This window comes from Heterocephalus glaber, unplaced genomic scaffold, assembly GCF_053883595.1.
Source record: "Heterocephalus glaber isolate CG9 unplaced genomic scaffold, H.glaber_assembly_v1.0 deba00001606, whole genome shotgun sequence".
Taxonomy (NCBI): Eukaryota; Metazoa; Chordata; class Mammalia; order Rodentia; family Bathyergidae; genus Heterocephalus; species Heterocephalus glaber.
Window position 1 is genome coordinate 5,675,767 of NW_028258377.1, and position 26,260 is coordinate 5,702,026.

Consider the following 26,260-nt stretch of genomic DNA (forward strand, 5'->3'; position numbering starts at 1 on the left):
ATATCATGTACAGGTACAAGCACCCAATGATAAATGTAAATGTATTGTATACCTAAAATGTGCCAATAAAAGAATTTAAGCAAAAAAAAAAAATCAACTCAAAATGGATTAAAAACCTAAATGTAAGACCTGAAACTATGAAACTACTAGAAGAAAACATTTCATAAAACTAAAAAGTTTTTACACAGCAAACAATTAAGGATGTGAAGAGAGAACCTCCAGAGTGGCACAAATTGTACTTCTTGAGAAGGGGTCAATGACCAGAATATATAAGGAATTACAAAAGTACAACAGCAAAATAAGTATGATGATAATAATCCCTATTAACAAGTGAATAACAGATTTAAATACAGTAGGAATTTCTCAAAAGAAAACCTACAAATGGCCAACAGTTATATTTAAAAAAATACTCAGAATACTTAATCATCAGGGAAATGCAAATTAAAACCACCTTACCTTACTTCAGTTAGATTGACTATTTTAAAAAAAAAAAAGACAAAAGCTAGGAAGTGTGTGAAAGGATGTGGAGAAGTGTGTGTGTACATTAGTGACGAGAATATAAATTAATACAGACATGATGGAAAGTAGTAAGAAGGTACCTTAAAAAACATAGAACCACCATATTATCCAACAATCCCACTACTGTGTGTATATCCAAAGAAAATGAAATCAGTGTATCAAAGAGATGTCTGCACTCTCATTTTTATTGTAGCTCTATTCACAATAGCCAAGAAATGGAAACAATCTAAGTGTCCATCAACTGATGACTAGATAAAGAAAATGTGCAACATATGCACAAAGGTATGCTCTTCAGTAAGTAAAAAAAATGAAATGTTATTTGTGACAACATGGATGGAACTGGAAATCATTATGTTAAGTGACATAAGCCAGGCACAGAAAAACATACTGCATGATCTGACTCATTTGTGAAATCTAAAAACAGTTGATGTCATAGAAGTTGAGAGTAGAATGATGATTACCAGAGGCTGGGAGAAAGTAGAGGAGAGACAGGGGTAGATAAAAGTTGATTAATGGGCACTAAGTTAGAGTTGGGTGGGAAAAAGAAGTTCTGTTGCACACCAAAACTATAAATGATGGCTATAAATGGTGGCTATAAACAGTGATAATGTATGGCATCTTTTACAGCTAGAAGGAGGGATCTTGGATGTTTTCACCATAAAGCAATGATAATTGAGAAGATAATGAGGAGCTATATAAGTCTGTCCTGATTCGAACATTACACAATGTATAATCATAGGGCATTCCATAAATGTGTTTAATTTTATATATCAGTTAAATTTTTAAAGGAATTTTTAAAAAGCATATTTTGACAGTGAATTCATCCACTGGTTAAATTCTGCATTGGGTTGGGTTAAGGGTTCAGTTATTGGAACATTTGCTACAATATTTTATATAAGCCAGGCGCCAACTGAATAATAAGTTATCTTCCAAAAGTCTATTTTCTGCATCCGTACTTTTGTTTCAACACATATCACTGTAACAGAGTACCCATACCACATCATCAATGCTCACTTAAGCCCTGATGCACTTGAAATTGAATAGTAACAGGGCCCATAAGCCTAATTATACCATAAAAGAAAAGTAAATTCTAGGAGAAAGTAGGTTACAGAGCTAGGAACAAGCCTCTCACTCTCGCCTTCCCTGCCCATACTTCCAGGAGGTGGAAGCCACATACCCACAACTCCATGCCACAGGTGATGTGTTCGTGACGGGACTGCTGCAGTGGTGGCAGGGGGATGGGGAGCCTGTGGGACCTCAGGGAAACTCCATGTGCACTTAAGGGTATGAGTGAGGCCAGGTTCCTGGCAGGGGAAGCCATAAAGACCAGGGTCAGAGTTGTGGAGTTGTGGAGCTGTGGGAGCTGGGAGGGTGGAGAGGGACAAGGGACTCAGATGATTGCTTTATACCTTGCCATTTTAGCATTTATTTAGCTATTGTCCTGTGAACTGATGTGATCGAGTAAAACTGTTGGACATTGAAACATTGTTGACAAAGATACTTGATATAGCTAATTTGTTTTCAGAATTGCAATAATCTAACTACTGCTAAATCTATTTTTGCACTAAAAAACAATTATGACTATAAAGTTTTGGAAAGTTGAGAATTGCTAAATTTATACAAGCCTTATTCATTCATTTGTTAAACAAAAACAACAAAACTGGATTCTGTAAAGGCAAAGATTAACTGTGTATATTAGAAGATACAAACACAGTGGATATGATCAAAATACATTACATGCATGTATGAAAACACCACATTGAAAACCAACATTTTTAAAAATTAATAGGCACTAATAAAATATAGAAAATACATAATAAAACATACATTAGCGAAAAGAAGAGAGCAAACACAAACTCAGTCTTGATCCTGAGAGTTTTCATTCCTAGCATGCTGTGTGTGTTCTCTCTTTTCCAGGGAATCCCTGACCCATCTGATCCTGACAGCACAGCCTCAGGTAGGCCAAAACCCAAAGAAAGATCATTCCTTTGGCAATTAGCAGTTCTCCCTCTCTTATTATCACAGCTACATAACTTACTGCTTTTCCTTTATTTTTATTTATTTATTTTTTGGCTTATAGGCTAAGATCCAATTTCAAGCCTTGGGACCTACACATTTATTTATTTGCTTGGGGAGGGGCTGAGGTTTTTTTCTCATTTATACAGCCTCTTCCTATATTTATTAATATAGTACCAGGTCCTAGTGTTTAATTTTATTGGGATATAATATATATAATAAACGATATCAGGTTAAACTTAATGAATTTTGATACAGTATAGACCTTTGAAACTATAGGAACAATCTGGACAGGATGCATTTCCCTTACCCTGAAAAGCTCCCTCATGACATTTTGCAGCTCTCTCCCTGGCTGCCAGGCAGCCACTGATCTGCCTTTTATTACTCTGGATGAGCTTTCTTTTCTCAAAATGTGACTGGTTTCCCTTACTCAGCCTAATTGATGTGTGTGGCTAAATAAATTTATTCCTTTTTTTGTTTGGAGGTAGTATTCCATCGTGTGGTTATATTACCTCTTCTTCCTAATCCCTTGACCTGATGACTTCCAATTCTTCCCTAATGTGAATAAAGCTGCTATGAACATTCATGTACAAGACAGGTCTTCTTTCTCTTGAGGAAAAAAACCATCAAAAATGTAATGTTTAGGTCATGTGTGTCTGATTAACATTTTCAAAAAACTACCTGTTTCCAAAATGGTTGTACCAGGTTATGGTCCCACAATCCCAAGTAAGATGAAAGGGTACAATTGTTCCACATTTTTTCAAACTTTTGGTGCTATAAATCTTTCTAACTTACCTATGCTACTGGGTGTGTGAAAATTATATCTGTATTCTTGTTTTACACTTCCCCCACCCCAGTGCCTGGGGTGTGAGGTGGGCTGACTCCAAGAGTGGGCACATGATCCAGGCTGAACCAATCAGGGTATCCCACCTCCTCAAACACATACACATACAATGATTTGTACCAAGACAAGCAAAGGTCCTTTTTTTTCTTCTTCTTCTTCAGAATAGGAACATGATGCTGGGTAAAAAAGGATCCCTCCTTCTGCAACAGAGGGTCCTGATAGTATTAAAGCCTGGAGATATGCTTGCTTCCCTATGAAGCCTGCATAAGAAGAAATTCAGCCCATAGGAAAGCAAATAGAAGAAATAACAATCCCTGTCTTATGCTAATATATAAATATGGCTGATACAGTGTCAGTCCTCAAGGAATTCACCATAGCTCACAGGACAGAATATTTACACACTGATTACAGAATAAGGCAGTAAGTCCTATGATAAAGATATTGATAGGATGATTTGGGGGCATGGAGGAGGAAAGTGTATAGATCCATTCACTAAAAAAATTCCTAGACTAGGTGGTTGGGAATTATCCAGCCAAGAGCAGGGATGGGGATGGTACCCCACAAAGAAGGTACAGAGTTGGTGAAGTCTAGAAAGTAGAAACAACATGATAATTTAGCAGAACCCCCAATGATACATACAGCTAGAGGAAAAGTACTGGGGGTATCTGTCAGTCTCTCTTGCTCTCCGACACTCTAAGGTGAAGTGGCAAATCTGAACCACAGAGTAAGACAGAGAATGGATCATAAAGGGCTTCATGTGTGAATCAAAATATTTGTTAAATTTCTTCTAAAAACCATAAAAAGCTACTGAAGCTTCTGGAGTGGGCAATGACTGGCACCAATCTGAAAGCTTGGATGGTGGGAAGAGCAGCCTGGTAGAGGGAGCCTGTGTCAGAGACCACTGAAGGAATTCAGGTAAAAGGATGAAGTCCAACCTCCATAAACAGAGCAGTCTATTTCAAGGCAAGGATGCAGTTAAATACCAACCACCTCCTTCACAGTGATAAGAGGACCAATGGAAGCACCGATTGCAATAATTTAAATAAACACATGACTTCTAATTTTAGTTCAAATTTTATCAAAAATACTTTCTAAATTATCATTATATTTCACAATATTTAAAGTTCTTACCTCCATGATTTGTAGATCTGTACTTATGGTTCTCCCTATTGTATACATTAGAGTAACCAGTGATTGTGTCCCATACCTACAAAGCAATACAATGCTAATCAGGTATCAAAAGTATTTTGCAAAATACAGTTGTATGTTATGAGCAGAGAAAAAAGCTAAATATGCAACCCCTATTAATTCCTATTTTCCAAATCTAAGCAAAAGCAATTAGTTTAGCTGCACTGTTCTATAGAAAAATCTATTTTATAGAAAATTCTATTAACACTAAATGAATATTTATAGTTAAATACTGATTTGTGTAGCATCATTTTAAAAAAGTTTTATGTAAATATAGTAAACTTTTTTCTAAAAACTATTTTTAATGAGGTAGTTAGAACACATGTCTTGTGTCTCAAATTAGGAAAAGTTATAAGGGAGTAAATAAATATTAAATTATGTCCCTCAAAAGACAATAATACAGGATCAATTTCAGAACTATTCATTAAAACACACTGCAGTATATTTGAAAGGTTAATTCGTATATGCTTTTGGAGAGAGGACCCCGTCTTTGGATATTCTCTGAGTAACTCCATGCTCAGCACCATAGCTAACTGAGCCTCCTCCAGCAGGCATGGTAACTCAGAGTCCCCCTTTAGTGCAGAGTTCTTGAATATCCAACAAGAGTCATCCAACAAAAATGGTGAAGTGTTTCTATGGAAAAAGAACAGATACGTACCTTTCCCCATTGTTGCTGCAGTTAAAAAGTAAATAAGGGACTTTGGAATGCATTAAAAAAGAAAGAAAAATTAAAATAGGGTTATTATAATGGACAGAACAAGAAATGGTTAAATGTTTAAACTGTCTTGGTAGTTAATATACAGTGAATTAATTCAAAAATGTATTTTTGAAATTGAAAGTCATAAGGATTAATTTTGACATATGAACAAATAAAAGTGAGAAAAAACAGAGCTATGTTTTTTAAGGTCCTAGCAGTAAGTAAAACTGTGGCTACTTCAGAAAGGAGGTGGACAAGACAGTCAGGGAAACAAACCTGTGTTTATGGAAAATGAGGAAATATCTATTTGCTCTCCATTTTAATTAGCCAAGAAAAAAAAGCCCGTGAGATGACATAAAGAATTGAGTTTTAACAAAAATGAATTCCAACCTTAAAAACAAAAGTATAAAACAGAAGAAAATCTGCCTAATGTGTTTAACATGTGATTTCTTACCAAATACAAGAGAAAGGTTACCTCAAGAGGCAAGGCTGCCTTGAAAGTTATCTGGTGCAACTCATAAATTGTAAAAATGAGAATTTAGAAGCATTATTCTGAGGACTCGAGAGCTGAGATACTGTACGTGGAAGTGCGTACTCTCCATTCCTCCCTGATCTCAATTATAAGAGGAGTAAGATAGGGTTTTATCACTCTTGTGAGAGCACGTTCTCTTGAAATATTCCTGAACAAAAATATATACATTACAAATAGTTTATCCCCATAAGTATTCAAACGGATTCTAATTAATATAAAGACAAGAGCCAATATGTGTCAATATATTATCCCATTGAAGACAACAGTATCCCGAGGATTTAGCTCAGTGGTTCTGCCGCCTGCCTCAAAAGCTCAAGGTCCCAAGTTCAATCCCTGGTACCAAAAAAAAAAAGAAAAGACAACAGTAACATCCAGTCATTGGCACTCTAGTCTGCTTGCCATCTGCCTCTCCTCTTTCTCAGTCCTCTCCATTCATCCTGTCTCTACCAGCTCTGGTTCTCTATGGGAAACATGGTCATGAGGCAAGCCAGGGGACACCAAGGCCTGATTCAAGGCCAGGCTCCGGACACAGGCCCTCCAGGGAGGGCTTGAGCACTACACTATGATAACATCTCAGTTTGCATATGTTTCTGTTTAATCTTTTCAACTCTGTGTTCCCCATCTGAAATCAACAGCATAGAAAGGAAAATGAGTTCAAGCTTTTAAGCTTAGCACTTTAGGGTATATAACAATAGTTGGAAGAAATCAAAAGTTTGGTGAAGACAAGGATAAGATTCATTTTGGATCAGTTAAGTTTGAAACTGGCTGTGCCTTGAATTCAATATTCAAATAGGGCCGGGGATTTAGCTCCGTGGTTCTGCCATCTGCCTTGCAAGCGCAAGGTCCCGAGTTTGATATCCCCGGTACCAAAAAATAAATAAATACATAAAAATTCAAATAAAATAATTTTCCTGTAGACTGTGAAGAACACTTAAGGTACAAATATTCCTTCTATCACACCAATAAGAAGTCACAAAAATACTATTTCTTCTTCCTTGTTTAGATTCTTTCATAGGTTCTATCCATAGCCACATGTACCTACTGAATTTTCTGTAACTAGAAAGATGTATGTATGGCCAGTGGAGTCTCCTTCATTGGAGTCAGCACTCAAAAGATCATCTTTGATTCCAAAATTAAGTAAATTCCCCACAGCAGTAGTAGCTGCTTCTGGGAGTGAGGAGAAGGACCAAGCCAAAAGTTGTTTTACTCAATCAAATATTTCAAATATTTCTGGATTAGACTTCTGGGAAGAATTCTAGGCCTGGTTGAGGTGAGGAAAGGTCCATAGTCTGCTATGGGTAGTACTCTCAGCACCAGCACCTGACCTTTGAGTCTTGGTTATTAATTGGTAATGTTTCAGGTGGTTATAAAAAGCATAATATTGCATATATAAGCATGTTATTTAAAGGACTAAACCTGAGAAATTTAAAAAATTCTAATCATGGTCTTCCAACAGTGCTGAGGGATGTTATCAATGTCATCAAGCAGAAAATAATGATATTGAGAAAAAGAAATAAACTGATTAACATAGGGACTCATAATAAGATAGGCATATAAAGTCTAAAATAATTTAATAATAATGAACATTAATCATTTGTTGTGTGCCAAGTACTTTAACTAACACATTAAGAAATCATCTTAAAATTTAGTTCTGACTACCCTGTTTATAAATTAAAAACTGAAGCTCAGCTTTAAAATCTTGTCAATGTCACACATCAGCAGTCTCACTGTAAGAGTGACTTGATTCTAGATTCTGTATTTTTTGTTCTATGACACACTATGTCTTTAATGGAGAAATAAAAAAATAGAAACACAATAAATAAAAGGACAAAAGAAAGTATCTGAAAGATGCTTATCATAATTCTCAGAGGAATAAACCACAACTTTGCTGTACTGCTTTTTGCAGATTGGCCCCCATTTCCTCCATTCTACAGTTGCCCCAATAGCCTTGTGACTGTTAAGGCTGATCTGTTAATGGCATTATCCTTCTGCTCTGCTTTCCTTCCCAGCCACCACAAGCTGAGCAGTTTTGCTCTACCATGGCCTTTCTGCCACGAACTTCCTGGCTTGGAGCCTGTCGACCATGTGAATTTCCTGAAACGTGAATTAAAGAAAACTTCTCCTCCTTGGGTACTGTATGCTGCAATGGGAAAGCTGACTAACACAAATTTTAACACACTGTCACCATCAAGTACAACCAGTGTGTGCCTCACATCCTACACAAGTTAGAAACGAGATCACCACTGAAGAGTGCACAAAATCAAACTCCTTGGCATGATTTGAGGCCTGTCATCACCCCCTGACTCCAAACTCATCTTCTTAGCCTTATCTTCCCTTTTCCAGTGCTTCAAGCTTTGGAACTCAAACGGTACTTGTGACCAGTTTAAAATCAACCTTCCAGTTCTGCCTCTAGATATTTTCCAGTGTCTAATCTTCCAAGTAGAAGGAATTTTCCAACTCCACCTATTCAAATCACAACCAACTCCTTTTTGCTCTTTGAATCCCCAAAGCCCTTGCTATTTCTCCTTTACCACATTCATCAGACTCTATGACCTAGTCACTTTACATCCCCAGCAATGGCATGAACTGTACCTTATAATACCTTATTATCAGAAAGAACCTTAAAATGTATCAAAACCCAACCTCTGTCAATTTAAAGGAAAAGAGAAAAATAAAGCCCAAATATCACCTAATGGGCAAACAATAAACAGATGTTTCAGAGCATAGGATTGGAAAATTCTGTATCTTTTATCTCTTTCTTCTGGAACAACTGGTCTACTAGGAAAATGATTCTTTGTTGATATTAGCATACTCCAAGCTGGAGATCAGAAGGACTGTCCCTATAAGATGCTAGGTTGCCAAAATGCATGGAAAACTAAATTTCTTTTTACAGGGCTTCTTGGAGACTTTACAATGATAAAATACATTGTGAGTTTACAAAAACGAGGGCTAGAATAGACAGTTTTGAAACTGTGTGGGCTATTTTTCTTTTGTTCACTGCTTCCATGAGTAACACATAGCAAAACACACTTGAGAAATACTAAGTATTAACTTGTTAATGATCAGTTACATTTTAGAAAATTCAGTATAAATACTTTTCACACAGTTAATATAAAATTTAATTGGGGCATAAGCTATTTTCACTTATATTTTTATACTATCTTCATTACTTGAAGACTGTCGACATTCAAATACTCATGTAAAATATAACTTTCATAAGTGACAGATATTCTGACTTACAAAAAAACTAAGCATACCTGTGCTGTTTTAAGTGTTTATAATATTTTAATTATTAAATTGAACCTTTATTTTAATAAATCATATATATTGTTTTTTCAAATAAAACCACTGGCAAAATTGAACAAGACTGCTATATAAAAATTAAACTCTAAAAATTAATGTATTCAATGTAAGCATTTACTGTATGAGCAACATACGTAACTATATGAGTAGCATACAGTGTTTTCTTGGGAATAAGATGAAAATTCAAGACATGGTTCTAAAAGTTCATTCATTTATAATTCTAGGACATTCTTGGAGATTATAACATGACTGTGAATTTTATTTAAAGAAATTACTTGCATGCTCTTATTAAATGCAGTTATGTAGAGAATTTAAATAAATCACTAGAAAACAGACTTTTCAAAGAGTAGAGTTTAAGCCTCAGTAGAATGTTGTCAACATTTTCCTGTTCTTTAAAAATACTCTTCTGAAAGCTAAATGTTAAAATACACATAAAGTCACTTATATTGAGAGCAGTCTTTCTCATCATTAGCACTCTTGTGATTGAGCACGGGTGCAGTATATCTTCTGATTGTTTAAAAATAAACTTCTGTCAGGATAGTTTTAAATTTACAGAAAAAGTTGTAGGAATATTACAAAAAGTTCTGTATACCCTGCACCCACTTTCTCCTGTGGTTCACATTACTATGATACATTTGTCTCAATGAATTAGCCAATGATCCTCTCATTTTTAAGTGAGAAATCTACTGGATTAGAACCATGCCCTTATCACTTATTTTCTACTCTACTGACTTACAGTGGCTGAGTAAGTATAAATATGGGGAATGCATCACAGGAGGATAGGACAGCTATCCAGCAGCAATGCCAAATATATGTCTCAGGTGACATCATGTAGTGGATTCCACAAGTTGCTTAAATCCATTGTGAGATTTTAAAGTGCATGTGTGCGGTGTATGGTATAAGAAGAGAGGAAAAATTAATCAAGGGGCTGCTTTCCTCCTGACATTGGTCCTGTCCAATTGAACTCTACAATGACAAAAATATTCTTTAAGCTATCTAATATGGTAGCCAGTAGCCACACTGAGCACTTAAAACAGATAATGCAACAGAGAAACTGAATTTTTTTTCAGTATTGGGGATTGAACCCAGGGCCTTCACGCTGAACTATATCTCCAGCCCTTTTTTTAAAAAAATTATATTTTGAGACAAGGTCTTGCTAAGTTAATGAGTTGCACAGGCTGGGCTTGCCCTTGCAATCCTCCTGCCCTAGTCCCAGAGTACTAGGATTACAGGTATCCACCACTACACCTAGCCCGAGGAACTGAATTTTAAATTTTATTTTATTTTAACTAATGTCGATTTAAATTCAAATATCCACATGGTAACCAGTGGCTAGTATATTGGGAACTGCAGCCTTATTTGATATTCAATCAGTTTCAGTATACTAGAGTTACCTAAGAATCCAGTGAAAGGTCCAGATTCTCTATCCTATTTTAGAAAATTCTGGTTATGAAGGGTAGATAGGCTTGGGAAACAATGTTTATGAGCCATCCCAGATGATTTTGAACCTCTGCTAAATTTGAAACTCTCTGTTTTGTGCTCAGCTCACCAGTCTATGCGTGGACATTTCTTGGGGCCGAGAAGCACCATTTTGACTCATTTTGACTCATTTTGACCCACAACAATACATATGATTCTTAACACTCTTAGTGGTACAAGCATACAGAGCAACAGGTACTACGAGGTATTAAGCCTGGGAACTAACCGTGAACCTGTGTCTTCTCAGAAGCCAGTAGTGCATCAGAAGACATACAGAACCTGACAGCCTGTGGTGATTACAACTCCTCAGACAAATCATGACATATTTCTTAAAAGATCTATTCTCTCCACATTCAACTCCAAAATTGCTATTAGAAAGGTTAACAGGAGATTCTGGAGGAGTCAAAAACTTGCAGCTGAAGTGAATGATTGAGCAAGCTGACCAAGGCCACAGGAGGACAAATGGCTTCACAGACCAGGCAAAGTCTGACCTGTTAGACCCAGAGGAGACACAAGAACAGAGAACTTTTGTTAAAAGCTTCAGGAAGAGTGAACAGACACTAAGAGATGACCCCATGAGGGTCAAATCTCCAAAATCTCATGCAATAGGGGAACTTGTGTAAATAATTCTTATTTAAAACTCAACTACCAAATTCTCAGTGGGATGTAGGATTGAAGGAGGGGATTATTTTTAATGATTTAAGTAAAGACAGAAGACATAATTTACCCTCAAGTTCTGAGAGAACCCAGGAAACATAAGGAATGTATATGATCCTCTAAAGAAATGAACTACAAATGACAGATAATCTAAAGTAGGAAAAAAGACAATATTCTCACTGTGTAGGTATAGTATTCCACAAATGAGCTACAGAATAAGTTTTTGTCTACACATTTTAATTTTTTTGATTAAAAACCAGCTCTTTTGGTATTTTAAAGATGTTCAAATGTTTACAGTAGGAAAACATTTCTTTAATTACTCTCTAAGAGAACCAAATCCATATTCATAAGTATTTATACTTATATATACTTATTATTCCAAAAGGATAAACTTATTTATAAAAATTATCTTTTAACTTTTCACACACTTTGAACATAACTATTAGCTACAATAGTGTATCTGCTAAATCTACAACAGCATCTGCTAAATCTGCTTCTTGCACACATTGATTCTAGTATTTTAAGAATGTACGGTGAAGCCCCCAGAAAGGATGGCTGCTATCAAGAAATCAACCAATAACAAATGCTGGCGGGGGTGTGGGGAGAAAGGAACTCTTCTCCTTTACTGGTGGGAGGGAAGGATGGTGCAAGCACTATGGAAATCAGTATGGAGATACCTCAAAGAACTAGGGCTGGAGGTCCCATTTGACCCAGCTATTCCCCTGCTGGGGATCTTCCCCAAAGAATTAAAAGAATCATACCACAGCGATATATGTGGACATGTTTATAGTGCACAGTTTGTAATAGCTAAAGCTTGGAAGCAGCCTAAGTGCCCATCAACTGGTAACTGGATAAAGAAGATGTGGGGGTTTTTTTAAAGGAGTACTACTCAGCCATAAAGAATGAAAAACTAGAGTCATTTATAGCTAAATGGATGCATACCGAGGCCATGCTCAAGAGAAATAAATAGGACAAACATGTGTAAATACGGAATAGTTTCTCTAGTGTGAGAAATTGATAGTGTAAATAAGGGTTAAAATGATTAAAATGAATAATTGATAATTTGAAATAGGAAAAAAGGTCCAAAGACATAGGGGTGAAGGAAGGGGAAGGGGAAAGGAAAGGAGGGAAAGAAAAAATTATGAGAAAAGGAAAAAAATGGAAATGATGTCTATGTAAATAGGGAAGAGTGGAGGGGGTGAAGGGCACACAGGTAATGGGGAAAAAATAAGAATCAAGATACATCATGTACAGGTACAAACACCCAATGATAAATGTAAATGGATTGTATACCTAAAATGTACCAATAAAAGAATTTTTTAAAAAGAATGCATGGTGAAGTAATAATCTAGAAAGACAGTCATCAAGGCTATGCTCTCTGTTTTTTATATGCTAATATATGTTTTACTGAATAGAGGTGCTAGGAAGCAAGCAGATTTACTCTTAAAATACAAAACGTGTTAAAAGCTCAATAATATAGGATTTAGATATATAAAGGGAATCTGCCAAAAATTAAAGACATTAGCAACATCTAGACCAAGGGACCAGCATTGTTTCTTTAAAATGTGGTGATGTCAATGAATAAATTAATGGTGTATACTCACAAGTAAACATGACTTAATCAAATGTATGTCCCTTAAGAAAAATTTCTTTGTGGGCATAATGGGGAAACTGAAGTAGGTAAGTATTCTAAGCTAATCCATTTTCACACAGAAAGCCAAAATTGAGAGTAAGTGACCTCTTCCCAGTTGGTAATAAGACAAAATGCAGGAACCATCATAATTTTGCTAGTCAGTGCAAAGGATTATTGTGACCTAGCCAGACAGTTGTACTTCTATCAAAAACCAGTTACTTAAATGAAATTGAGATCTCAGCTTCCTTACCTTTCACTCACAGTTTGCCAATTGTCGACTAAAAAGTCCTTTGCGACATATCGGCCAACTTCAGATGCTGCCACAGCTTCTATTACATTTGTTTCATTAAAAGTGAATGGAGATGCAGTGATGGCATACTGCATATATCTGAAAAAGTGTATTCACAAAAAGTAAGCTTTAAGAATCCAATACAGAGTAAATAAATAGACTAAAATCTCATGGTTCTAAGTTAGTAATGTACAAATGTGCTTTTATTTTAATTCTATTAGCATGTTTCTACTTTTCTCTCTTTGGTGTATAAATTACATTCTTCCACCAGTAACTTTCAAATTAAGTTGACCATAACTACCTGTTAAGTATCCATGGGTCTTTACTGCAGCACATTGCATAAGCAAGTTGAATTCTTTCCTCTTCTTCTGTTGTGTTAGTGTAGACGTTTAACAGAAAATCCCATTCTTTATCACTTCCCAAGGCAATGCCATAGCATAAAATCACACTTTTAATCGGATTAGGTATTCTGTAAGATATAACATGCAATGATATTTCTCATAGTAGTTAAATTATCCAGGTTGTCGTATATTTTTGGTTTTTTGTGTTGGCTTTTTTTTTTTTGGTACTGGGGATCAAACTCGGGACCTTGAGCTTTCGAGGCAGGCACTGGAACCACTGAGCTAAATCATCAGTGCCAGGTTGTCGTATGTTTAGAAGTATAAATCTAGAAAAAATTGAGACCTCAGATATAAAAATCAAAAGCAATGATCTACAAATGAAATTGTGAGAACTGTACAAGCATTAATACATTGAAAAGAGATCATCAAATTAGCTTAGAAATGAATCTAAGTTTTCAGAAAGACGTGAGTTAGAATGCTGCAGGGCAGATTGGTTGTATATCATCACATTTCTTAAGAGTCCATCTCAGGTGGAATGTTAGAGGTAAAGCCAAAACAATAGACTCATAGTCTCTGGTCTCAATGAAAGTGCGAACTCCGAGAGAGAGAGAGAGAGAGAGAGAGAGAGAGAGAGAGAGAGAGAGAGAGCTACTCTGATATATTCATATATATAAAACATTAATAAACAATCATAAAAAATTAAGACTCAAAACAAGCATATTAGATTTCAGTGTGTTTATTGAGAGATCACTAGTGACAATTCACTATATAAATTCTAATCTTCTACTGTTATGCACAGACCTGTAGGCAATCGTCTTTAAAAGATATTTAAAAAGAAATCAGAGATTAATTAGGAGAAAGCAAAGTGATCACTTTCACTGTGAAACTATCAAAAAGGCAGAGAAATTCCTGATGCTAGTAGGACAAAAACAAAGGGAATTAGATTACTCTTACTTATTCTCTGGATGGCTCATCCATTTTCTGAAGAGTTCTCTTGACAGCTGAAGACAGTCTTCAAAATCGAACCCACATGCAGTTGTGAAAAGTTTTTCCAGTGATATTCTTGAAGGAAAAGACAAATAAAAGCATTTCATTTTGCATTATCACCTTCACTTTGTCTGCTTCCAAGAATGTTTATTTCATGAAAGGATGAATACTTCCAAACAGCTTTCCATAACATCACATTTGTTTTAAAAACTAGTTTTTGCAGATGACAAATGTCTTTAAGATTCAGAGAAACATTTGCTGAGGAGCTCTGAGGCACCAAGAAAAGCTCCTAAGACTAGTGTATTTTAAAAGTTAGAAATAAACTACTGCTATCTTTCATCTCCCTCAAAGACACATGGATGTACACATACTCCACATCTGTTACCAATTTACTCTTCCTCCCTTTTGCAATAATTGCTTATGGATTAGAAAATGTCTGCAGTATCTGGTCTGATATGTTTAAAAATAAAATTCTTTATACAAGAAAAGGAAAGAAAATAGTGTATTTCTCTCCTTCTACAGTTTGCTTTCCCTTGCTTAAGCATCTATTTCTTTCCTTACTTCTCCTGGCCTTTATATACATGTCCAGGAAAACCACAGAGCTGTGTGTTTGGTTTGCTTTGTTTTTATCGTTGAGAAGAAGCATGCATTGTGGTTCAAAACAAAACAAGTTGGACAAAATATAGTAAAGAATACCACTAAATCCAGGTAAATAGTACCTTTTAGTGTATCTTACTACCCTTCTCTGATTTTAGGTCTAAGTAGAGGAAGCCAAACATAAGTTTCCAGAAAATGCAAGAGCCAAATCTCTGTTGCCCCACCCTCCAGTTTCAACCTAGTGGAACTCGACCTTCTGATAAATGGGCTTGGCATTTCCAAGAGCAGAGGTCCTCTGAGAGACAATTCTGGGCATCATTTATACACCCACTCCCTCTGCCTCCCAAGCCAACTCCAAACTGGCTGTAACAAGATGGAGTTCTATGGAAATACAGTCTGTCTCCAAAAGAAGAACTGGCCCAAGATGCCTCAGAAAATGCCCCAATTCAGACCAAAGTAGGAGAGCTGTGAGTATGTCTGGTTAATATACGTGCTGTCTAATGGAGCACAATTTTTCCTTCCCTTTCTTTCACACAATTTGCCTGTACCCACTCTATCCTAGACATGTCCTCCTTGTTTCCATCTACTGGTCCATTCCATTCCATATCCTTTCTGTTACTAAAACTTCTAGCACTAAAATTTCTATCTTCTCTAAAGGATACTATTGTGAAAGAACAATCACATTTCGTTTATTTTGTATTTCTCCATTGGTCTAATTATTTAAGCTTAATGTGGACTAGAAGTTGTAGCTTTAATGTCTGTACTATTTTTGGCAACAAATACTCTTCCTAAATCTAGAAGTCCAGCCTCCACATACAAACCTCATGTTGCCTTTCACTCCTTTCCAGACCATCATGACAGTATGTTTACTCCCCACAGGAGGGAAATTTGCAATACTTAATCATAATCACATAAAAGTCACAGATATGTATCACTGACAACCTACTTCAGCGCTCCACCCTGCCCCCTGTGGTACTAGGGTTTGACCCAGGGCTTCATTCCAAGCTCTCTCTCCCCCTTTTTTTCCTTGAGACAAGGTCTTCTTAAGTGACTAAGTGGCCCAGGCTGGACTTGAACTTGCTATCCTTTTACCTCAGCCTTCAAAAATGCTAAAATTATGCACCACCACCCCTGGCTACCTCATCACATATGCATCATAGTAGAATTCCTGTTAACAATAATACACAGAAGGGACTTTTTCTCTGTGGCCTTCCCATATGTTTCATCTTACTAGTATAGGGTAGTTTTGCTTAGCACAACCTATCATCATTAGCAGGACTCATTTACAACTTCAACCATAGCCTAAATTCTAAGAATTTAGCACTATAAACTGTGTGTACATGCATGTGCCTTGTAGGTAAATTAAGATCCCAAGTTATTATTTCCTGTGAGGATATATGTAGCCCATCAATCTCAGTACTATTGTTCTCAAATAGCACACAAACTGTCTTAGTAAACAATAGGTATTAGCATTTTATTTTATGAATCTGGAAGCCCATCTTTTCCTTTTTTGGTACCAGGGATCAAACTTGGGATCTTGCGCTTGTGAGGCAGGTGGCAGAACCACTGAGCTACATCCCTGGTCCAGGAAGCCCATCTATTAATATGAATCATTTTATTCAGTTATCACTGCTTTAAAATACTTACAGAGCTAGATAGTCATCTTGCAATGCTGCCACGTTTTCACGAATTATAGTTGCATAAATATTCCATATTGACTTTAGTCTCTTTAATAGATATTTCTACAAGCCATAAAAAATATATACTGTTAATTCTGGCTCACAATACTGGATTTTCACTATATTCTATTTGTCTGTAAAGATATTAATGGAAAAATGATATATCTTTTCAGAAATTATCTTTGTTATTAAATGTGTAACTGTTGTATTTTTTAACTTCTCTAGGTTCAGTTCCTTTATACATAAAATGTGATGTATAATAATACCAATGTTATGGTGTTGCTATGAAGATTAAATAATATAATGTCTATAAGCATGTCTATGACACATAGTAAGAACTTAACAAATATTAATTATTGCTATCATTAAATATCAGCCAAAACATTTCTGATATTAAGGAAAATGTAAAAGTATAAAACAACTTTTTACCTTAAAACTTTCAGAAGTGTGCCTACTTCCAAAAATAATAGCTGACTTATGCTCTAGACCAGTGATGGTGAACCTATGGTACAGGTGTTGTTTTTCTTTTAAGACAAAAGATGTTAATATATGAGTTGTCTTTCTAAACTAAAACTTCAGTATTAAGATTTAATTGCAGTGTTGACACTTTGCAATAAATAAGGAGGATTGGGGCTGTAGTTTGGGCACTCAGTCTCTAAAAGGTTCACCATCACTGCTCTAGACAAATTGAAGCCCTGAGTCTGAAGTAAAGCTTCTCCAACTGAGCTGTCAGCTGGTAAATACAAAATTATAGAAGTTAGACATTTCTTAATATACCCCAAGAGCAAACTAGATGCTATTCATTGAAACTTTTTAAAGGTAAGGATTATATTTTATTTCTTTTTTCGAAACTTCTTCTTCTGGGCCGGGGATTTAGCTCAGTGGTGCCGCCACCTGCCTCGCAAACTCAAGGTCCTGAGCTGGATCCCTGGTACCAATAAAAAACCTTTTTCTTCTATTGATCACCAATTCTAACTAAGTTCCCAGTGGTACTTTGAATACTAGAAAAAAATAACATCTGGAACTTGAGGTATTTGTGATTATCAACCTCAGAAATTTCAGAAACTCACTTGCAATCACCATCTAACACTTTCTGGTTTGCTTGAGGCTGCTAACTGTCTAAGAGTTGCTCCCTAAATTTTATTTTTATTATACTTATGCCGTCTTTCTTAGCATTACTGTTTAAGATCTAATAGTGAAACTTCTTTATATTTTCTCATTTTTGGTAGCATGTCATTCTTCATTCATTCATTCATTCATTCTGATTTCCCTCCCTCTCTTCCTAACATCAAAAGCAGCTTCAAAACTTCTGCTTTTTCTGTAATGTGCCCCTCTGGTTTTACATGCTGGCCCTACTAATCAGAATATTGCAATTATGAACAGAGAGTTGTTAAAAGACATTCTGTTTGTCTACCAACATCTTAGGGAAATAGTTTCTATTAGATAATCTCTTTTTCTGTAAGAAAAAAGATATTATTCCATCATTTCTGAATTCTTAGGGTACACTGTTCCTTCATCAAGAGTGAAGTGCTCTTCCAAACTTCTCTTATACTCATCTAGACTAGGACAATGGCTAAGGTACTTTCTTCTAAGTATAAGTAACTATTGCTAGGAAAATGGATAAGTATATAGAATGAGTAGTCTACTACTGTGGGAAAGATCTGTCTCACAGATGCCAGCTAGAATATGGAAAGAAGAGATGATTTATTTTAAAACTACATAACAAAGCTTGAAATTACCTTTAATAATGGATATATATCATACTTGCTCACATCAGAAACAAGATCCGTGGTTATCAAGTTTGCCAAGACTTCATACCATACTATGATTTCATCTTCTTCAGCAAGGTATTTGGTTAAATCAAGTGCTGTTTCAATCTCAATATAATTGTTTCTGTTTGGTTTAAAAGAAAATATGCTCACAAAACCTTCATCTACTAAATGATTTGTACTCTTTCCACATTTGCTCTATGCTTCAATGCCTGACTTCAGTATGATAAGTGAATAATTCAAGAAGCAAGAAGGTGAAGGTCTTATCTTATTGATGAGATAGAACCCAAGAAATGTTGCCAGACTTCTCATTTCAATTTGGTATGTTCAAAGTGTCCAACTGGAACCATAAGAAATCCAGCCCAACTGTTAGACCAATTATTGAGTGATAAAATATTGTGTACTTGATATGCACTCTTATGAGAGTATAACTTCCTTTCAACAAATATTAATTAAAAATCATTCTCTAATTGTGTGCCAGCTGCTTGTGAGTAAACACCACTACATAGGACACCATGCTTGCCTACCTTAAGAGCCTTAGTGAGGAGCTGAGACTTAGCATAAGAAGCTGATCATGAAAAGTCCGAGAAAAGGTGATGCATACTAAAAAAGTGGCAAAGAAGGAAAATATACACCTGGAAAAGTCAAGGGAAAGAGGGAAAAGTCAGGAAAGACCTCATGGAGGAGGAACTTGAGAAGAACACTGAAAGATGGGTAGGATTAAAATGGGTAGAAAGAGGAGGGCAGCCCAGGACAAAAAGGTGAAGTGGTAATTTGTATGATGGGCATACTCATCTAGTAGAGTCAGGGAGAGGTACAGTGAGAGGTAAAGGCCAACAGGTAAGGTGCTTCAAACCCACTGAGCTCCCTGAAGATCAGAATGAGTAGTTTGTATTTGTTGGCAAGGTACTTTAGGTAGTTATGTAACTAGTGTAACATGATGCAGTTGATGCCTAAAATGTTTTTCCACATTGCTAAAGAAGACAAAATGGAAATCAAAAAACCAAAAGGGTACACACCGTCTAATGCAATAGACCAGGAAAAAGATGATGAAAATTTGGATTAGCATGAAAGCAGTGAATGTATAAGGTCAGAATCAAAAAGATACTTCCTGAGCATAAGAGATCGAGAGAGGGAAAAAGACAACATTTCTGATATTTTAAGTTTGAGTGTTGGGAAGAATAGTGCACTACTGACATACAGAGGGAAACTGGTAACAAGAGCAACTTACAGACAGATATATGTTTAGAATTTAGGCACTGAATTTAAATGACTATAGGATAAACATAAGACAGGTGAAAAGACAGGTATTAGCTTGGAGGCATTGATTTAGCATATCTACTGACCATTTTATATCTGCTGGGCACTGTACATATACATAATAAAATGGTCACCGAACTAATAAGATTAATGAGTTATTTAAAGAAAAGACAGAAGAAAATAACACAGTCATGTTTGGTCTTATGTGTGCTCAAAGCAGTAGAAAGAAGTGAAGTCAGATACATGAAAAGATCTGGGTTTGTATATTGGAGTCTCAGGAAATCAAAAAGGACATTTTCAGGAGGAAGTGGTCCACAGAACTAATGTCATATTGACCTTGAGAGTTTCAGCAAAGTATTAAGCAAGGGAATTGCTACGGGTCACATAGAGAAAAAGCAGTATACATGTGACATGTATCCAAGAAATATGTCAGGCCAAAGAAAGAGAGAACACGTAATAATTTATTATATATACACCTTAACTTTATTGCCTGAAAACTTAAATCCCAAACATATATTAATTTACCTGGTTAAATATTTAGCAGCATAACTACACTGAATAAATCTAAAATATATAAAAGTAATATCTGTAATGATATCATCGTTAAAATTATACCATCACTTCAAAATCTCAAGTGATAGTCTATTTCCAACACATTTTATGTTATAAAATTCCACTATGACCATAGAATTTGACTGTAATATTAATCAGATAAGGCCTGTGTATATGAAAGGGCCAAATTCATAGTAGTAAGGTATTATTTTTATAAAATACTCAAGATATACTCTAAAGCCATGAGCAAAGAGAACATACTCACTTAGATAAGGAAAAGGCATCATCAATCAACTGTAATCTGTGAATAACAGGAATAGCCTGCAGAAGGAGATCCAAGCAGTTGCAGTAAAAGATGAGAACATTTTTTAGTGAAATATTTTCAAAACAATTTAAAGGTCATTGCTGCCTACAGAGCACTTTCATCTAAAGTGTCTCATCTGCAGAGAAATGGTAATTATTATAGACAGTCCTCATAATTTATCATTATACATCTCTTTTAATAAATGATCCCTCTGGACATCAATAATAATGCTCAGATATTGCATAGAGTTATCAAAATGCTCCCTAAACTACGCCACGGTAAGAAATAAAACAACCAAAATGAAAAGGCCTCTCTAAGCCAGAAAGTACACATCAAATTGTATTGCACTGTCCAAATGATTTTCAGAAGAGTTTTTGACATAGGAGGCTTTAAATAAATATTATTTATCACTATTTTGGTAATATTGTGGTAATCTTTTAAATAATACGTGTCTTCTCAAGATTTTACTTATGTGACACAGTCCCACTGAGAGAGCCCTCTACACACACACAGAGGCAAGAGCAATTGCCAGTGTAATTCTTTAGGTCTCTGTCTAAATTCCTTGACTTTGCCAGGGCATCAGACTCATCTCAGCTGCAGTTCTCCAAGAGCACCCAAAACCTCCTATATTATTCCTTCAGTGTCTACTGGCACTTTGATATATTTGGTCCTAGAAATTTTATCTTCACAACATTCCTCTGAGCACCTGAGTAAGCCAAGCTTAATTCTTCTATTTGTAGGAGTCTCATTTCTTTTCTGGAAGTAATGCTGCATTTTCTAGATTAATATTAATAATATAAAGTCCATTTTACTTGCTCACCAATCATGTTGTAGAAAAAAATTTAACTCAGTTTTTCAATAAACAAATCTACACCATTTTCAAGGAATTATTGCTGTAATGGCCTAACCTAGTACTTTGGTGGCTTCGAATATTCTTAGAAATCTAAGAATTTAGCCACTCTGAAAAAGGTTTTAAAAGAAAATATTACTCTAAGTGGATTTGGTAGCTTTGTTCAAAATCTCAATAACTTTGTATTAAAAAATTCCTGAACATATTCTGAATGCCAGTGCCTGAATTGTCTCTGGCCTCTGTTAAACATAATACATATATTATCTTATTTCATCGTCATAATATTTCAAGGTTGGCCTCTTACAGTCATTATACAGATAAGGAAAACTGAGGTGCTGGTCAAATGACAGGCCCAAGACCACACTTCTGATAATTGATGAACAAAATGTGAATACAGCTGAAGCTCTGGAACAATATGGTGCAATGCCTCCTCTGCTAGAAGAGCTGCCGTGTTTCAAAGAACTTGCAAAGAGAGCAATACTGAAACCATCTTTCAGTTCAAGCATCCTAGTCTTATAAACAAAGTCTAAGTAAAATGTCCAAGTATTCACAGCAGAGCCAACTGTATAGACTTCTGAGCAGTGTCCTCTACCAGTGGAGACTTGGTTTAATTCAGTGTATTAAAATCTGATTAGTCTGAGCTGACCAAAACTTTAATTTTTATAGATTTTGTAAGAATTTATAGTTATTTTATAATTTAAAATGATATTAGACTATTATTGATGTTTTGTGAGTTAAGTTCTGAGGGAGAATGGGAATATGTATTTAGAAGTAAAATTAATATTTTATAGCATATATACTAAGTATCTATTATGGACTTAGAAATTTAAAGTATATTGTAACTACATTACCTCTACTGCTCATGATAAATATGAAATTATAATATTCCCATCTTAAAGTGAAGAAATGTAAATAGAACAATTAAATAACTTGCCAAAGTTTACAAAATAAATGATTATGTGGAAAATGTGTTCTGATTCCTATCTGATAAGGTAAAATTATTTTGGAAAAACAAGAGGAATGTTCAAAAATAAACCACGTTCAGCCAAAATCACTCCTTTCTAAGAATAAGAAAAAAATCTCTCCAGTATGGCTGGAAGTGAGGAATGGGAATAGGGATGGAGTCTTTTCCAACCAGAAAGCTCACCCTCTAAAAGAAGAGAGGATGTATATTAATAAACATAAAAATTTAAAAACTAAAAGAAGACAGAGCATACTCAGAATAGTATTTACTTAAAAACATCAAAAATAGTCTTACCTTAGGATCCTTTTCAAGCTGTTGATTTAATTTTTTCCAACCTAATTTATCATAATTAACTCTATAATATCCAGTCATATTCAAATTTAAAATCACCCAGTCATTATTAGAATCTGAAACTTGCATTTCAGGGAATACTTCTATAAAAAAATAGGAAAAGTTTGAAATAGCATGATTTTTAAAAATATTCTAATTACTTTTTTATACAATTCACTCTTAATCCTAAACAATGAACCTCTAATTAAAGTAATTCTAAATTATATATTTGTTTTACCATATAATTATATTTTTCACATATAATGAGTTTTTATTTGAAACTTTTCTTCAAAACTCTATGTCCAGTGAAAAGATATTTTATTTTTAAGTGAGATACCTTTTCAAAAGCTAGACAGTTTAGGATTTTATTCTCTATCTTCCTATGTGTGTATATGTGAAGATGCTTTTAAAAGTGTTACTTACCACTGCTTTTATTTAGCCAGACTAAGGACTGTGTCATTCCATTTTTCATCCAAAGAATGGGGACAGTCCATGTGCCACTTTTTGGAAGAAAAAAAATTAGTTAATTTTCAGACATAAGAATTTACACACAATAGAATACCCCTCTGCCATAAAGAAAGATAAAGTTGAGTCATTTGTAGCAAAATGGATGAACCTTGAGATCACAATGTTAAGTGAAATAAGTCAGACACACAAACTTAAATAGTGCATTGTTTCTCTTACTTGAGAAAACCAATTATAAATAAAGAGCAAATAAAAGACAATAGGAAGTAGGGTGACAGCTCTTTCTCAAATGGGAAGAGGATCAAGAGATAGAGGGAAGGGGGAGGGGAAGGAAAGCAGATGAAGAAAGAATTAAGATGTGTTACATACATGTACAAACTCTCCACAAGGAACATAAACATTATGTACTCAAGCATGTTCCAATAAAAAAATAAAATCCAAAGTGTAATTACATTTTACTTTGAAAAAACAATATACATCTAATTTAATATTAAAGAGATGGTAAATAGTAGACACAACTCAATTTCTTTGTTCATTCCCTCTAGATATGTAGGACTTTGTTCTTAGGGTTCTTTGCTGCTATTTTGCTTTGGCTCTTTGTCCACCCCTCTCCCTTGTTGTGTCCTATGGATTTACTTTTTATAGCATAGGTAACTGCTAAGACTGCCTTGCATCTGAAATTTTCAAGGTCTGTTTATATGAAATTATAGCCACCTGGTCTGACTAAAGGGTGTTCAAATATACACTGCACGGCCCGCCCAAATCAGTCCATGCCCAGAGAAGTGAAGAGTAATTTAAGAAAAAAAAGTTTGACAAACATTTCAAAATACTTTTCAGCATCAAGCTTTTTCCAAACCTGAAATGTGATCAACAAGAACCATCAGGAGGGCCATACCAAAAAAAAAAAAAAAACCCAGCAGGATATTTATATTTATTGAATGGCTATACTTTTCCCACATTGGTTGGCGCGACCTAGGTGAAGCAGGCAACTGAGGAAAAACATTAGTCATCTGAAGATGTGTGAGACTTGTAGCTTGACCAATATTCCCAACTCCCCCAAATTCTCACATGCCTGCTTCTCAGACTTTCAACTGTGGGTCCGTATTTATCCGATTGCTAAAAGTGCCCCCTCTTCTCAAAAAATCACAGAACATTACAGGGAGAAGGATCTTGAGTCTCCTGTTTCTTTCCCCAGTATTTTGTAGAATGAGAACTACCTGAAAATTTTGTTGATGGTATTTGAAAATTAATTACTTTTGTGCTGTTACCTATTATAATGAGATGTGAGAATCAAAACTATCAAAAACAGTTTAAAATTATCTCACAAATTAAGAAAGGAAAGGAAAGGAGAAGGTGACGAAGGCTAGGTTACTACTCATTTTATCTTTACATTTCATTTTATAGACAGACAACTAAAACTAAGTTAAAGTAAGATTTATCTAAAGTTTGAAATTGGTGAAGTCAACACAGGTCTAACTATATCTAGAAGTATTCTAATATTGCAGGTATGATTTTAAATACACTCACAGACACACAAACACACAACATGCACAACCATGTATAGAGAAATTCCTCAACGATATAGTTACATTCACTTCTATATTTCTAGGGAAGAGGCTACTTTGTAATAGGACGTCCTTTTCTCTTAACTAGCGTGTGGCCACTTGTGGCACCATCTTATTGTTTCTTATCCAGCATCCTGAATAGTTCACTACCTCTGTCTGAAGGTATACAGGCCCCCACAAAGCTTTGGCCACTAGTGTGGCCCTGAACCCTGACTGAGGGAGGGGCACACCTTGAATCTCTAACTGCAGATCTTTAGTCTGGCTCAGGTCTTGGGGGCTCTGCCTCACTCTAGCACACAGTGACATCCCTTCGTGCAGTCACTTGCAGAAGGGAGTGTTCCAGCAAGGGGTGTGTGCTTTCTCACTGCTGGCTGGTTTCCATCACATCAGAGATCAAACTCAAGGAAGGCAAAGACAGAGAGGAGTAAAGCTACCTACTTGTGGGTCAGAAGGGTCTGATTTTCAACTTTTCCCAGATAAAATGGCTCCTGATTCATGACACCACTGGACACATTTAAAGTGATGACTGGAAAACCACTCCGGTGTGTCCAACTGTCCATTATGCTTTTTACTGTTGCTGGCAAAAGAATTTTACTCTGGTCATCTATAGCCTGATTTAAAAAATCATCACAAAACAAAAAACATGTATGGTTATCAGCATGTTTTGAAGTAGCAACCTCCTAAAAATAAAAATTCTTTTCCTGATTTATATACTGTAGTTATCCCAAATGGTTGATGTTCTGGGCCAAATTCAGAATTCTGTTTATTTTACATAAATGTACGGAAAATTATAAGTTTTCCTTTGGTATTTGAGAGGAATTAGTTCTAGAACTCTCACAGATTCCAGAATTCATAAATGCTCATGTCCCTTATACAAAATGGAATGCATTTACATGTAAACTGTGCACATTTTCCCACATACTGTATATCATTTGCAATTATTTACAATGCTGTGAATGCCACATAAATACAATAGTTGTTGTATTGTGTTGTTTAGGGAATAATAACAGTAAAAAGAGTCTGTATGTGCTCAGTACAGATGCAGCTTTTCCCCTAGTATTTTCGATCTGGAGTTGATTGAATCTACAGATGTGAAACCACAGATATGGAGAACCGACTCTATATGTATGGTTCCTTATTTCATTGATTGATTGATTGATTCATTCATTCATTCACTAAGCACACTCATGTATCTAATTTGTGACAGACTGTTCTATGTATGGGAATACAATGAAAAAAAAAAAAAAGATGCAACTCTTACCCTAAGAGAGCGTCACAAAGTAAAATGACCTGATCTTGCAATGTATTAGACAAAATAGCTTCACAAATATATGTCAATGTAGGTAGGACAATTACCATTTGAAAATGCCTCCATAGATCATCTTGCTCGGCATTTGAGTAAGAAAACGCCTTCAAATAAGACTGTAAAAATAGAGAAGC

At 35.4% G+C, this 26,260-nt stretch overlaps 2 protein-coding genes across 2 annotated transcripts in view; both read right to left on the bottom strand.

Moving 5' to 3' along the window:
- Arl14epl (ARF like GTPase 14 effector protein like) overlaps positions 1–13,176 on the bottom strand; it is a 44,689-nt gene extending 31,513 nt beyond the window's left edge. Inside the window, exons 1-2 of the mRNA XM_087194686.1 lie at positions 13,119–13,176; positions 4,511–4,586 (exon numbers count right to left, since the gene is read on the bottom strand). The gene's annotated coding sequence lies outside the window, so the exon portion shown is untranslated. The remainder of the gene's footprint in view (positions 1–4,510; positions 4,587–13,118) is intronic.
- Lvrn (laeverin) overlaps positions 1–26,260 on the bottom strand; it is a 69,967-nt gene that overhangs the window by 3,626 nt on the left and 40,081 nt on the right. Inside the window, exons 9-19 of the mRNA XM_004836168.3 lie at positions 26,177–26,242; positions 25,259–25,431; positions 23,214–23,290; positions 22,755–22,894; positions 20,608–20,663; positions 18,501–18,654; positions 16,730–16,824; positions 14,453–14,560; positions 13,459–13,626; positions 13,119–13,256; positions 4,511–4,586 (exon numbers count right to left, since the gene is read on the bottom strand). Of these exons, the coding sequence (XP_004836225.1) occupies positions 4,511–4,586; positions 13,119–13,256; positions 13,459–13,626; positions 14,453–14,560; positions 16,730–16,824; positions 18,501–18,654; positions 20,608–20,663; positions 22,755–22,894; positions 23,214–23,290; positions 25,259–25,431; positions 26,177–26,242 (1,251 nt within the window). The remainder of the gene's footprint in view (positions 1–4,510; positions 4,587–13,118; positions 13,257–13,458; positions 13,627–14,452; positions 14,561–16,729; positions 16,825–18,500; positions 18,655–20,607; positions 20,664–22,754; positions 22,895–23,213; positions 23,291–25,258; positions 25,432–26,176; positions 26,243–26,260) is intronic.